This window comes from Candoia aspera, chromosome 2 (genome assembly GCF_035149785.1).
Source record: "Candoia aspera isolate rCanAsp1 chromosome 2, rCanAsp1.hap2, whole genome shotgun sequence".
NCBI classification, from domain to species: domain Eukaryota; kingdom Metazoa; phylum Chordata; class Lepidosauria; order Squamata; family Boidae; genus Candoia; species Candoia aspera.
In genome coordinates, this window is record NC_086154.1 from 110398585 (window position 1) to 110414422 (window position 15838).

Below are 15838 nucleotides of genomic sequence, written 5' to 3' on the forward strand. Positions count from 1 at the left end.
CAGACCTCTTTCTTTAACTTGTTCCACATGAAAACAGCAGAGGCAGCCCCAGCTGTTGGCCTCATTACTGTGGCAGGATAAGGCTGGATAATCAGGGCAACAAACTTTCTGCTGGTGCAAGGATTGATGTGTCGCACTAACAAGGCCATCTGGCTGTGACCTTGGGCACTTTTTTGAAATCCATCTACTCCAAGGTTTCTCAATCAGGGTTCCCTGGCACCCCAGGGTCCTACGAGAGGTCATTTGGGGTTCTCTGGGAGATCACAATTTATTTAAAAAATTATTTCAAATTTGGGCAACTTCACATTAATGAGGTAAGTTTCACTATTTTTAGTTTAAGAACTGATGCATTCTTAAATGTCAATGCACATAGACAGTCCTACACAAGAAACAAATATAATAATTTTGTAACTTCTGGCCTATATTTGAGCCTGAATGTGCAGGGGTTCCCCAAGGCTTGAAAAATATTTCACGGGTTCCTCCAGGGTCAAAAGGTAGAGAAAGGCTGATCTACTCAGCTTATTTTAAGCAGTTCACTATCAATTTCACATTCCCTGCCTCAAATTGGAAAATAACTTGCTGAATCTCAATGACTGAAATTTAGTAGTATTGGTCAAAGTGGACAATTTGTTAATAATATAACATCCAACTATTAGCAGATAGATTACTTCCTGTTAACAAGTGGTCAGACCTGTAATCTAAAAAGAATGTTACTGTGTCGGTCAAAAATCCTTTGTCTTTATGGCTGAATTGAAATGCTACTACTAGTCTTCGAACCAGCAGAAAACTATCTTGGTGTAAAATTTGCTATCCACCTGGTGATCCCTTTAATGCTATTTTTATTTATGGAATATAAAGCATGTTAAGGACAGAATTGGTTGATTTCTTCAGCTTTGTTTCCCTCCATTCCCACCAAACATCACCAGCCAGCAGGAAAACATTCACCGATCACTCTCTAACATGGGATGGAGATGGGGAAGGAAATTACTTTTGACAGATGGTTAAACTTGTTTTGCGCTAGTGTTTTATGTTGGTGCGTTCAAAGAGTCTGCAATCAGCTGACAGGCTCCTTTTGGGCATGGGTTTGGCACTGACCCAGAAATGCTCTAAATTCATGATCAAAAGAAACCCAAACAAGCTACGAAGCAGTGAAAAGCAACTTGGTTCTCTTCTGCTTAAATATGTAGTCCCACCCTGCCACCTCTGACTGAGTTCTTTGAACTGCTTGGCCCAGAGACTAGGCAGAGGGAAGCAGAGAGGTTGGTTTGAAAGGACTGGATTCTCTAGTTGCCCAAAGCAAACTGCCCCTGGAAGTCAAGGCTGAGGGATTGGAAGTGTGCCCCCATCAGCCCTAACCCTACTTCTTGGGGTCACTTGACTGTGCCACTGATTGAATGATCCATGAAATGCAATAGATTGTCTCCATGGCAAAAACCTGTGTTGGGATAAGGGGAAAAATACACCAATACAGCTAAGGACCTCTTAAGGCTGCCTCAGGTATGGGCTGATTATTAGGCTTAGGCAACATGTTTTTGCTGTAGTTAGATGTGAGTGAGAAGTTCACTGATTCAGCAATAACTGCTGGCTGAGAGATGTCAAACAATAAGTACTTAGGCATATTCATGGATCTATAGGAATGCTCCCATTTCATGTCACCCTGGCTGTGCTAGTTAATGATCACAATAAAGCATTTCATTTCATTTCATTTCATTTCATTTCATTTCATTTTTCATTTCATTTCATCCAAGCCTCTGTGGTGGAAATAGCACCCTTGATCACAAGATACCATTTCTGAACAGGATGCTTCAAGGAAAATCAAGCAAGACATGAATTCATGAGCCCTTTGTGATAACCTGATTTTAGTTTTGCCTTAAAAAACTACCTTTGCCTTTACTCTGGGTTTCCTATTCCCATATCCAACCTGTGGTCCTTATTATGCCATACTGGCTGTAGCAGAATTCTCTCTGAAACTTCCAAAGCAGCTTGGTGAAAAAATATTCTGAGGGCAGGTTAATAAAACAGGCGAATAACAAATTTCAGAAGCAAATAAGATCTGCAGGAACAATTTTCTTTTATTCTATCATTTGAGATATTTTGATTTCTGTGGAGCCTGTCATCCTTACCCTCCTCAAGCCATTTTCCAAAATCACATTTCTTTCCATTGTAAATACAAATTCATAAGAAAAAAAACTCTTGACAGTATGAATGGATGACTATTGTGATGATCAACCATAGCTCTAGTCAAATTCTTCCATAGATTGAAATATTTTAAAAATTCATTTCATTAGATTGGCTATTACCTTTTACACTGGAAAGAATTTGATAAACCCAGTTTTGGGCCATGATAAAAATATATCAGGATGCATTCAGATGGAATCCAGCAACAAAGGCCTTGGGGATTTTCTTTCAAATAGGCTTTGCATATGCATAAACACAAAGACAGTGCTACCATCCTGCTATGGATATCAAAAACTTACTGAAATTCAGTAAGACTCTAAAATGGCCAGAATCTCCTACTCTTGTTCAATTAATCATCACATTAAGCAAATAAGATCTTCATAATCTGTAACTGAAGCTGGAGTAGGGAACACAAATCTTGAAAATTAGGACCTGCAGAATTTATTTACTTTTTGGAATGGAAACTGGTGATTCTACACATTTCTTCTCATCCTCTTATATTGTCAGCTGTGGTTTCTAGCCATACAGAAGAATTAAATTACATGATTTAAATTTAATACAAAGATGCACAAGATTTGCTCTGGACTACCTACATCCAAATACAAGCATAGGAGGCATGTTTCAACAGTGGCCAAAAAAAGGGAGGATTTTCTAAAGCAATCTTCTCCAACCTGATTGCCAAAGTTCCAGCAACATGCCCAAAACTCTTAACATGAAGGTAGGGGATGACAGAAACTGTGTTTTGATACATGTGAAGGGACAACTAAGTTAGGAAAGGCTGCTGTAAAGGAATAAGCCCCATAAACTTTCATTGATAGCTGATTCCCCATTTAGTGCTAGGAGGGCTTGGTCACATGATGATGATCTTCAGCTGATGCAGAAGAATGCCTGGAATAATTTGTATGTTAGACCATCATCCTGAGTTCTGAACTGTACTAAAATGTGTATATTTGTGTTTGTGTGTACGGCTTTGTGAAGAAAGCACTAATTAACTAATCTAGCTAGACTTATAGTTGTAGATACTTCATACCATCATCCTAAAAGAGATCCTCCAATGGTATATGAAGGAGAACAACATCCCCCTTGCTACAAACTCTGAGCCAAAGCAGCAGAGGAAGCACCAATGCCCTTTGGCGAGGCTGCCAGATAAGCACAGCTAGAGCATTAAGCTTGGTGGTGGGGAAATGTCTTCCTTATGGTGGTCCTCTTGTATTTGATTTTTCTTTTAATTATCACAATGAGAATCAATAAATATGTATTTTATAAAAATAGGCTCATTAAAAAATTAAACTACTATTAAAAACTAACATTTCTTATTATGCTCCTGACAGGATAACCCTTTAGATGGACTCATACAGTCTTCAGGCCCTGATTCAGGACAGCAAGGAAGTCCCACTGAAACCCAGAACACTCCAGGATTCTTCTTATCATGTATGAGCTCTAACGGGTCATACTACTGAGGCCTTCATAAATCACTCGCAAAGGAATTGAAGGGACAGGAAGGAATCTATGAAGCCATCCAAATGACACCAAGGTACAATTACTTTTCACCGTCTTCAACATTCACTAAATACTTCTTTCAAGCTGAGTCTCCCCAGACTGTTCTACTGAACTCAAATTGTCCTTTAAAGTGACCAGGAATGAATCTAAGCCTAGGTAAGGTCCATGATGTCAGTATTTCCTGGTAGGAAAAAAAAATAACCAAAGATGATTACCAAGAAAAGGAGTCATTTAAATAGAACAAAACAGAGGTTTTGTTTTGGCTATTGCCAGTATTCCTGATAATGCCCACTAGATCACTGGGCCTGGCACCCAAATGGAACTCCACCCCCTCAGTGCAGCTCTTTAGGCTTTCGAGTCCTGGGTGGTATGAAAAATGTGGGTCCTTCTAACAAGTTCTTCATTTCCCCTTTATGTCATGATGTAGACCTCCGTTAAGCTAGCAACAGCATGCATCCGGTAGAAGATGCCAAAGGGCAAGCAGATATCCACAATGGCAGCCCACATGGAGTAACCATAGAATTCAAGCTCCTTGGTGTTATCAAATTGTGGCCGGGCTCCAAATGCTGGGATAATCCAGAGCTGTTTGGGAAAGAGACAAAAATAACAGCACTGTCAGCAAGAAAAACAAGAAAGAATGAGACTAGCGAGGCACAAGTCTTGATGCAAAGGATATTAGTGAGATGAGGAACTCTCAAGCTGCTTAAACACAGGACAGCATGAATCCAAGAGCATCAGAAATGATGACATCTAAGTATAACATTTAACCGACATTCTATCTCTGCATCACTGAATTCTTTATGGCAGTGGCCATGATCCAAGACACCGTGGAGTGCCCTAGAACAGGGTTTCTCAACCTTGGCAACTTTAAGATGTGTGGACTGCTGTCTGGGGAATGCTGGGAGTTGAAATCCACACAACTTAAAATTGCCAAGGTTGAGAAACACTGCCCTAGAATTTTGTTAACTTTGCTCTGCTGTAAGTATCTCTGCCTAATGGACAAAACCCACACAATCTTGCTGTGCAGTGCCACAGTCTATTCCCCCCCCCTTCATGCCAGTATCCCATGAGTGCCACGTGCGTGTTCCCATTTCAGACTGAACTAACAAATGGCTCTTTGTAGTGTTGAGCAGCTCCATTTCAGTCTACAAAGAGAATCTCCACTCTGTGAAAGATACCCATGCTCTGATTTGTTTTTAACGTTTATACTTTTTCTTGCAAGGATCCTGCCAGGCTTATGTGGTGCCTTTTCCATCACAGAAAGGGTATTACAACACTGTCAGGATAAAAATGAGGGGATCCATTATACCCTGCCTTGTGCTCCCTAGAGAAAAAGTGGAATATAAATGCAAGAAATGCAAAGGTCATTAATTTATTCAAACTGTTTCAGGTGCAGTCAAGTCTGCATGAGAGCAGGAAGTGCTGCAATGTATTCTTCCACAAGTCAAATTCAGCTTCCCCTTCCTTTGCAATGTGTTCTGGACAACAAACCCAATTTTTGTTTAGTACTCAGTCTTCATGCTTCTGGTGCTCTATCCCTTTACTTTGAAAAAAAGGTGCCACATTTGTATTTATCTGTACAGCTTTTAAAACGTTGAAAAGAAGCTTTAGGAGAAGAGGGAGATGGATTTGCAGCTAATCTGCATTCCACCAACACTCAGAACTAGTTTCTCTTGAGATAAAGTTTGGGAGACTATATACAGTTAAACAGAATCTAAGGGACATCGTTTTACTGCAACGTTTTAGTAAAACTATGCACAGCTGTTACTCCTTTTAGAATGCTAGATTTAAGAAGGCAAGGAAGAATGGATGGCTCTGCGGATCCTTGGCCTTTTCTTATACAGGGATCCCCTATCACATTTTATGTTTTGTACTTCTCTTCCTCCCTTCTTTGTTATCTGCCAGTGATGTGAAGCTTAATAGAGAAAACAATACAATATCGTATGTTTGGCTTCCAGGAAGAAAGAAAAGAGAGATCAAGTAGTGGTAGCAACTCCATGTCTTTTGTATTTTCTAATTTGGTTTGCCTCAATCTGGTCCTCCCTTCATCTAGTCCTCCCTTCGCACTACTACTTCCATCATCCCTAACTAGCTTGGCAGCAACCCTTGGGCATGCTTGCTGAGAGTTATGGGGGGTGAAGTTATAGTTAAGACAGTTCAATAAAGTCAGCAAAGCTTCATATTTCAGTGTGAACACTTTGGTTAAATAACAGGACTGAAGCTAGCTCTGGATGTGAAATAAGAGTATCAAGTCATGCATGACATATTTCTCATAACTTCCTTGTATCTTTTGCTATTCAACAACAACGAAGGAATCCTAATCATCTACCTACTATAACTATTGATGATTAATTCACTTTTGGCTTAAATAAAATTGTCTTACTTACAATTACATTACACAGGAGCAGGAATAATGAGCTTTCCTTTAAAAATCTCCTCCTCCAGCTCACTTTCTTGGAGGTCCTGATGGACCTTGTTACTTCAAGGGGAGCCTGAACTGCTAGTCCTGGAGATGTTGTTGATAAAATGCTTCCATTTTCAGGGACGCGGAGGGATACAGCATTTAAGTTGACAAAAGTGAGTCCATAAATATCCTTCTCCAGCTGGTTCACTTTGCTTTCCCCTTTTAAGGGCTGTCGATGGAGGCCTTCAATTATGAAAATGTTCTGGAAAGTGTGTTGGGCAATCATCAGCAAGGAAAAGGTCAAGCTGAGGGCGTTGATAGCATCCCTTGGTGAACTGGCCACAATGGCCACAATAGAGTAATAAGAAATGGCATATTGCCCTAAGGCTGCACCCATTAATAAGGCCACATCCAGAGTTCTAGTTGGGTTCTTCTCACGGTCCATGTCTCTCTTGTCAAATCTGTAAACAATGGAGCCACCCACGGAGATGAGGGACATCAAGCTCAGGCAAACAATGTTGAAAATATAGTACATAATGAGCATCTGATTCTTTTTAGATTTGTCTTTTGAATTGATCTGGATTTCATACACAATCAGGATTGCTATGCCAGCCACCATTATTAAGAGCCCCATTATGAAGCCCAAAAAGTAGGTCCTCTTGAAAAGCTTAAACCTGAGGTGATGGATATGGCTGGCATGGTGGTCCATGATGCGGCCAACATTCTTCCACATTATGTAGATCATGGCAGAAGCAAAAAGGCTGTACTCAATATTGAAAGGATACAGCCAAAAGTAACCATTTTTGAAGATTTGGCAGAGGTTGCTTTTGCAGCCACAGCTGTCGGAGGAGCTTTCTTTTAGGCCAACTGCAGGACAGAAGGAAAGCAGGTCAGAACTAGCCCAGGAAGTTTTTTGCTTTTGACCGAAAATCAGAAAATCAGAAAGTGTCAAAGACATCAACATCTATAATGTTTGAATGGTACTGAAATGAGAAGTGTAATCTCAAAGCCAACTCTATGATCTTTCAAAACTCAATGGATGGAAGCTTTTAAATTATCTTTTAATCTCTCCCCTCCTTCAAGAAGGATTAGAATGACTTATGTTTCTTCCAGTATTACTCTTTCTACAATCCTCGATATATATTATGCTCAGAACTATAGTCAGGAAAAAAAAAAACTAGAACTAATCTACCTCTCTGGTTCAATTCACTCATGAAGAGAAGTTCTGCATTCTCTCTCTCTTTAATAGATCAAGAGGGAATGGATCTGGAAATAGGTCTTTTCAATAGCTGCCCCATCCATGCAGAATGTCCTGCCACCTGGAATCAGTATGACCCCCACATCCCTATCTCTCTGCAGAACAACAAAGACCTGGTTCTTTAAGAGAGCGGATTTCGAGTTTAATATCTGTAATACAGATTGTCTGGGGATGGCATGTGTATTTTGGCCATTTCATTCTATTTTATTGCCTTATGATAATTATCTTATGACTATTTTGTGAATTTTGTTTAGATGTTAGACACCCACTCTGCAGCCAAGTGGCTAATAATAAAGGAATGAACAAATAAAGTATGTGTGTTTATTTAGGGTTCCTGAGGAAGAGAGAAGACTTGAAGTGCTCAAGTTCTACAGTCCTTTATTTTTTTAACTCTACTGTTTTTGGTACTTGGCATCTGTGTGACGTGTCCATGTTTGATAATGATCAATGCCAGGCAAGAGAAGAGAGAACCCAAATGAATCCTCTCAGCACTTAAAGACAGCTTTCCTCAACGTAATACCCTCTAGGTTAATTTGACCACAATTCTCATGTCTCCCAGTCAACTTACTCATTCTGTGTGAAATATTCGCATCTAGTTTTTTTGATTCAGCCTTATGTACTGATTCATCTGTTACAGCTGACATCCACACTGCTAGATTGGTGGTCAAGATGAGCATCAACCCACACCTATCATAAAATAATGGAGAATGTAGGCTTAATGAAGAAGCTCTATTCATTCCAAACATCCAACCCACTTTCTGAGACAGAGCAAAGCAACAGTATTGATCAACCTTATGGAACTGTTATAAGGATTTTTTTTTAATCCATTCAATTGTGTCCAATTCTTGGACACTGCCTGGACAAGTCCCTGAAGTTTTCTTGGCAAGGTTTTTCAGAAGTGGTTTGCCATGGCCTGTTTCCTAGGGCTGAGAGGGAGTGACTGGCCCAAGGTCACCCAGCTGGCTTCGTGCCTAAGGCAGGACTAGAACTCATGATCTCCCAGTTTCTAGCCTAGTGCCTTAACCACTACACCAAACTGGCTCTGATATAAGGATAATAGTAACTTAATTACATTCCAAAATGAGCCAAACTCTGCTGCTTGCAAATATTTCTCACATAGCTTCTTCCTTTTTGGTAGAAATATTCCTCAGTTAGGCTGATATAGCATCCCTATTCCCTGCCTTATACCCTCCTCTCTCCATGACATGTTATAGAGCAGTGATTGGTAAGTGGTTGTTCCAGAGCTGCATAGAGCCCTGGAATATCTTTCTTGTGATACCAGGAGCCATCTTTCATCACAACTGCTGAAAATTGGCAGTGATTTCTCACCATTTTCAGGCAAGAAATAAATGAACATTGTAGACTAAGCTGTTAAAGTAGGTTTGACATAATTAAACAAAAATCCCCAGTCTCTTAAAACTATTACACTACTGCAAGTACAAAAGAAAATCTTGGCTGCCTGATTGGGTCCCATGCATTAAGGATTTGGGGGCCTCTCAAAGTTGGTGAACTTGGGTCTTCAAAAGTTTGCTCACTTTTACTCTAAAGGAAGAAAATACTCCATTCAGAATTAGCACCAGTTTTGATCCTTAATCTTTTAATACCATACAACCCAATGGAAAAAGTTTCAGAAAAGTGGAAAAGAACCCCCCGCCCACAAAAAGTCCTCCAGAAATCCTCCCCAAATCCTGCATGATCCTTGGACAAGATCTCAGTTTTTATTCTCATTGTCTGCCATTATTGCCAATACTGCTATAGATAATACATTGGGATTCTGCCTGCCCAAACCCATCCCATTCGCCATTCAACCAGTGACACCTGCAGCATAACAAGATGGAAAGACACTTTGCTGAATGGTCTTGATACTCACCTGGTAAGATCCAGATGTACATGAACACAGTCTTTGGCAGAGACCCACAGAAAATAAGTCTAGAAAGAAAGAAATACAGCTTTTAAATTTGCTTTCTATAGGAGATGATGAGAAGTCACCCAGGATGCAGAAGAAACAGGGAATGTTTAGTTTGTTTTGGCTAACAAAAGTAACTAGTCTTGAACATATAAAGCAACTGATGGTGTAGCATTCTGTTGTCCTGGGTACAACCAGGGATAGAGTTTCCTAGACTTATTAAAATGCACTCTGCAGGATTTCACTATTCTAGACCTAAAACAGATTATTGGAGGTACCTGGTAATTATACCCCAATGTTATTGCTACTGATTACAACACAGATCCCAGCCATTCTGATATAATATATTTCAAGATAAGTTACATTTTAGTTAGATCCCACAACTTACAACCAGGTTGTACCCCCCTGAACCATTTAGGATTTGGCTGCATATAAATGTGTTTAAATATGTAACAGATGCAAACTCACCTGGATGATCACAAAAACAGCCTGCACAATTGGGTACATGATTTTGATGACTGATAGGCACTCATAGAAACTGGAGTAATATCCTGTCTTGAATACATCCATCACCAATGTAAGGATTGCAAACAAGATCAAGCCACCTGTTTTGGAAAGCAAATGTCATTACCTTCCCATAACAGATACACAATCCAAACTTTCTAATCTAGTTCTATGGACCTCTGAATGTGTTCTACCCACACCCAGGACAAATCTCCCACAGCCCATGAAAGAGGACAACTGATGCCCCAATTCTGCCAAAACCAGAGCCCTATTTTATTGCACCCATCAAAGTCATAAAGCTGGTTGATTATTGTATAAATCTTGCCTTGAGCAAGTCTGGTGCCCAATTTCAATGTCAGTGTTAAACATTCTTTTCTACAAATAATGCTTAGGTAGCAGCAGAAGTCTTTCAAATCCTTGGGGCTAGTTTATTCAAGGAGTAGTAGTGGCACCAGCTCCTGGTTTTGGTTGAGCCCTGAGACAATAGACTTATGGTATACCATTATCTTTTTGCTCAGACAAGATACCTGGGCTGCTTGCTCATTTTTATAATTCTCAATCCATACTCCATCTGTGTGTATCCTGAGTACCATATTTAGCCATAGCTTACATATGCACAAAGCAGGCTTGAACAGGATCCAAGGGTTAGCTTAGGAACAGTCTGAACATTTGTGAGCTCTAATTAGAGCCTAACTTCACCAAACTGCAATCAATTCAAATTCACAGCTTCCTTCCTCAGTACTCATCTACTCACAAGCATTTAACATTTTGAATCTTATAAATGTGATGGGAGCCGCTGAGATTTTTTGACAAACACAGCACTCCTCCACAAACAATATTGGCTGTACTCTGCTTTGCCTCCTCTCTTACCAAATGTACATGGTTACTAGCTTCTCCTTACCTCTTAGCCAGATAGGTCCTGCATGATTGTCTTTGTAGGGGATGGCAGCCTGCCGCTTGGAGGTACCAAAAATATAGAACAGCATCCAGACAATGGCGATCAGCATCACAACTGTGAGCATGAAAAAGGTATCGTAGTCATGCAGTTTGATGTCTTTGAATGCCCCACCACTGACTAGAGTGCAGGCTAGCAGCACCAGATTGATGCCTAGCAGAATAGAGAAAACACGCCCGCCTTTTTTCCAGACTTCCTTGGGGCTATGTGGTAAAGAGACAGAGGAGAACCGATGGATACGTTGGCCAACAGGAGGTAAATGATCAGGTCCAAAGCTGCTCTTGTCATCTCTCTGGCCAGAGCCCATGATGGAACCTTCACGTTTGATCTCACTGTCTTTCCCCAGAGACACTTCGGTCATGGTTTAACTGACACTGATATAGAGCTGCCGGCATAAAGGAAAAGAGACAAAGAGAGAATGTGAGAACAAATCAGGACAAAATGTATTCTTTTATACCAGAGTCCAGGTGTCCTTCAAAGAAAGGCTAATTGTGGTGGAATGATTACATGCAAGGTAGATGGAATGGAAAATTGAATTTCAAAATGTTAAGTCTATTTTAAATAAGACTTGACCCAGGATTTCTCAGCTACCCTTTGGATGAAATTCCCTATATGATCCTCTTCATATAATTTAATGAAACCTCATTTTGTTAATCGTATCTGGTTATTATGATAGATGTAATGTCATACAATCTTTTGGTGAGATTTCCTTTATGTATATCTTTTTAAAACCCTGCAGAGATATATATTTGTTTTCTAACTTACTGAGTGAACGTTCTATCTAGATACATCTTACAGATCAAATTCTCTTTTGATACTCTATTGGTTGACCAACAACTGAGCTTAATTTTTGAAATTTAGGTCTCTGTTTTCTAGATCCTGATTCAAACCATATCATGATCCATCAACAAAAAGATGGAATAGACTCAGAGCCTCCACAATGTCTTCTGGAGCTTGTGGGCCAAAACCTGGCTTATTGTTAAATCAAGCTCACTAACACATAACGATCCACCAAGTACTTAGGCAGCATGCCTCCTTCGTTACTTATGCGGTCTGCAAGAACTGGGGCAAGATGTTTTGTACTGGATACCATGTCTCCCAGAAGAACAACAACAAAACCCACCACAGACAAATTGCCACATTGCAAAGACTTCTTTCTACTGGTAATCGAAAGCAAAACCTATCTCAGGGTGCTCTTGTATTGTGAAAAAACAGATTGCCATTTCAACCCAATCAAGGAAGATAATACCATTTTTTACATTGGCACCATTCAAGCTTCTGAACACACTCACTTGCTCTTCTTACATCACCAGCGTAAGCATGTCCATTCAGAAGTAAATTCTATTGCAGTCATTGTGGCTTACTCCCAAGTAACTGTGTTTAAGATTAGTGCTGTATGCTGCATTCTTATAAAATGTAAGCCCCATTGAAAGCAATGGAAACTAAATGAGAATAAAGAAGTGTAAAAGTTAGATCCTTTACTAATATTAAGTTCAGCATCAATGTAACTAGGCAGACAGAATGAGAACTATGGTTTTAGCCAAGCGCCATTCCACCAACCTTTCTGCCTGCGAGTCGACTTCTTGTTCTCACCGCTTTTGCACAAGCTTCCTCTTTTCCCAGTTCACGATGGCCCTGGAATTTATATTTGTCTGGATACCTTCGTGATTTACACCATTGGTGCAGCTGACAGGTCTGCTTCATAAACGTCTTAGTAAGGCTCACAGGACCCATTTTGTGCAAAAGCTAAGTTTAGGGGAAAAACAAGATGTGGGAGAGATACTGGGATCAAGGTTACTTGATAGTGAAAATGGGAAGAGATCATCATAAAAAGCCTGTCAACAAAAGCAGAAGTGCAAAAACTATTATGCAAAGCAGCATAAAATCGTTCTTCATTTAGAATCCATCTGTCAGTCCTGAATTGGAAAAAAAGGTCTCCCATGTGGTACTTCTCCATGCCATGTCCTTTAATAGGCAGAAATCCAGAGATAACATATTTTCATTATGATAAAAGCTTCAGCTGCTGATGTTTGAATGCCAAAGGACTACAGAGGGCCTTCTTCTATAAAAAGGTGTCAGAAGTGTGCCCCTGAGTTCTAAGATCACACTAAACCAGCTTTATAAACTATGGCTTGCTAATGAAGCTATAGGACCTAATTCACACATTCTGTTAAGCCAATATAAACCATATTTTGGTTCAATGCGGCATGTAAATCAGCTACTGGTTTCCTCTGGAGCAGGTCACTTCCCAGCTGATGTGTCAGTCAGTTTAGGAAGTGAAGTCAAGGGCTTCCCAAATTTAAAGACAGCTAGTTTTTAAGGCAACATCTTCATCCCCAAATAGCCATTAGCTGTATTTGAATAACACTCTAGGCTAAAATATGATTGCATAATTAGTGCGTTCAAGTATTATGTGAATTTAGGTAATTTAATAAACCACATCCCAGCTAATCTAGGGCTATTGTGATCTAATGATTACAATCTAGATTAAAGAGATCTGGATTCAAGTTCCTACTTGGACACAAGGCTCCCAGAGAAACCTTTGGCCAGTCACCAGCTCTTAGCCTAACCTACCTTACATATTTATTCCAAGAAGGAAGTGCAATGGGAAAGCTGCATAGGGAAACAGACCTGAATTCTTGCAGAAAAGGCAGAAAGTAAATCTAAGAAGGATATAAATTCCAGGTTAGCACAGATGTTTCTAACAGTAAGCCCAGAAAAGTGACAAAAGTGGGCATTGGGAAAGATGCTTATATTTATTAGAGGAAAAGGCCCAGCTTACTGCCTCCTCTCCGGGGGAGCTTATAGCCTTCAGAATGCTACTAAACTACCTCTCCCAGCAGTCTCAGGCCACACAGCCAATGGTGAGAAAGGCTGGAAGCTGTAGTTCAGCGATATTTTGAAGCCTGTAAGATTCCCAGCCAATTAAAATTTGATCTGTGCCAATCAGCAACTGAAGCTTTTTGAGATGGTGATGGTAATCACCTGCTAATGTGCACTGTTGTTAAAGAGGCACTGTTGAAAAAGAGATTGCCTTACCTCTATTCTTTTACAGTGCGAGGAACATTTACAGTTATGAAGTAAATGTAAGATATTTCATTTGAAAGGCCAGTGTGGCCAGGGATCTGTTTCTTTTTGTCAGAATTTCACATCTTAGATTACTTGGAAGACTGTTATTTTTACAGCAAAGGTCAGGAACAGTATTGTTCATTAGTCAATGCCATAACACCTCTTTATCTTAAAGGGGAAAATTTAAAAAAAATTACAAGCTCCATTAGCTAGTCTTTAACACATCATTAACTCAAAAAGGCTGGAAGAAATGGTGCTTCTGGCAGAGTTCCCCATTGGGGGAGATGGGCGGTGATATAAATTTAATTAATAAATAATTAATAAATAAATTGATGATATTAAAAACAACCATGAGGAAAAAGTCCTCTAAATAAATAGTTTGCTAAGAAAATATTAGGACAAGCCAAAATACTACAAGAGTCAAGTTTGCATTTTTTGTGTGCTGTTACTTAGTTGTGGAGTTTGGATTTTAAGGTTTCCTATGAATTTTATTCTCCAACTGGAGCAGAACATTTTAACCACCCACAACATTCCCTTATAGATCTCAAAATAGCAGTTTTGGGGCAAAAAAGATTATTCCAGCACAACTAAGCATGAGACAGCTGAGCTTACATATATCAATAGGTTTCAGGCTATCTCAAGAAGTCTCAATAAACATAAAGGATTTTAAATACAATCATTAATTGATGATGTACTGGTAATCTAATCCAATGAACTGTCATTTATAACCATTCAGTCTCTTCCCCTTTTCCCCACTGCCCCATCCCAAGGATTTACATTTTACACACATCTGATGAAATCAGTTGTAACCCAGGGAAAACTTATGCTAATAAAATATATTACTGTGGTCTGAAAAAGTACTATCAGACTCTTTCTGATTCTCCAACAACAGATGGCACTAGAGGACCAAATATTTCCCAAAAGGGCCTTGGCATTCAAGGGCCTTGGGTTACAGCTGATTTCATCAGATGTGTGTAAAATTTAAATTCATAGGGATGGGGCAGTGGGGAAAAGGGGAAAGAGACTGAATTTGGTCCATTGGATAAGATTACCAGTGTGGAATTCAGTTCACTGTTTGGTATTTAAAATGCACAGACTATAGCACATGAATGAGAGCAACTTTGGTGTAGTGGTTAAGGTACTGAGCTAGAAACCAGGAGACCATGAGTTCTAGTCCTGCCTTAGGCACAAAGCCAGCTGGGTGACCTTGGGCCAGTCACCCTCTCTCAGCTGTAGAAAGAAGGCAAGGGCAAACCACTTGTGAAATCTTGCCAAGAAAACTGCAAGGACTAGTCCTGGCAGTCACCAGGAGTCAACATTGACTTGAAGGCACACATACATGCATACACACAAAAAATAGCACATGAATGCAACAAATATGTCTTGGATGCCCAGAAAAATGAAGATTAACTGGAGGCGACTAAATAGTAAATACCTGGCAGCATCTGGTCTGTTAAATTAGATGCATCTGCCCAATCTTGTCTAAGCTCAAAAGCTAAGCAGGATTGGGCCTGGTTAATACCTGGATGGGAGATCATGTGGTTGTAGGCTAGACTGAGAAGTCTACAACAACAGAATCTTCAAAGAAAGCAAACCATGTCCATATTGTTCCAAGAAAGCTGCATGGATGCATCTAGGTAATCAACAGGAGTCAAGCTTGGCTTAACAGTATCTTTATCCCTTACTGTCAAGTCCAGGTTTGTTGTTGTTTAATAAATGAAATCTCTGATAGCAATTACATGCTGGCTGATTCTTTTTCTTTTTAGACAGATTTATATCAATGTGAGGGAAGAGAAACTTCATATGTCAGAGCTGATACACTTAAGTGTCTTACTTTATCTGAACTCACTGCAAAGCTGTGACTGAGAAAGGATCTGCGTTCCACACGTACCCATGAAATATAGATTATAGCTCCATGCAGACATGTCCTCTGTTTGTATGTCTATTATAACCCTAGGTTATAATCGATGTATTACATGCTACCACAGATTAGGCTGCACTTAGTAGCTCCTGTGCAAAGACGGTGGCCTGCCATGCATCTGTTGGAGATGAGCTCACCCATGC

The 15838-nt window shown here is 39.9% G+C and overlaps 1 protein-coding gene across 1 annotated transcript; it reads right to left on the reverse strand.

Moving 5' to 3' along the window:
* Window positions 1–3305: 3305 nt before the first annotated feature.
* Window positions 3306–12338, reverse strand: OTOP2 (otopetrin 2). Its single transcript, XM_063293173.1, has 7 exons — window positions 12266–12338; window positions 10652–11090; window positions 9715–9851; window positions 9211–9269; window positions 7909–8027; window positions 6066–6949; window positions 3306–4260 (listed from the first exon to the last, which is right to left on the reverse strand). Exons 2-7 carry the CDS (start codon window positions 11064–11066, stop codon window positions 4090–4092), a joined length of 1785 nt encoding a protein of 594 aa, XP_063149243.1. The 5' UTR covers window positions 11067–11090; window positions 12266–12338; the 3' UTR covers window positions 3306–4089.
* Window positions 12339–15838: the final 3500 nt, after the last annotated feature.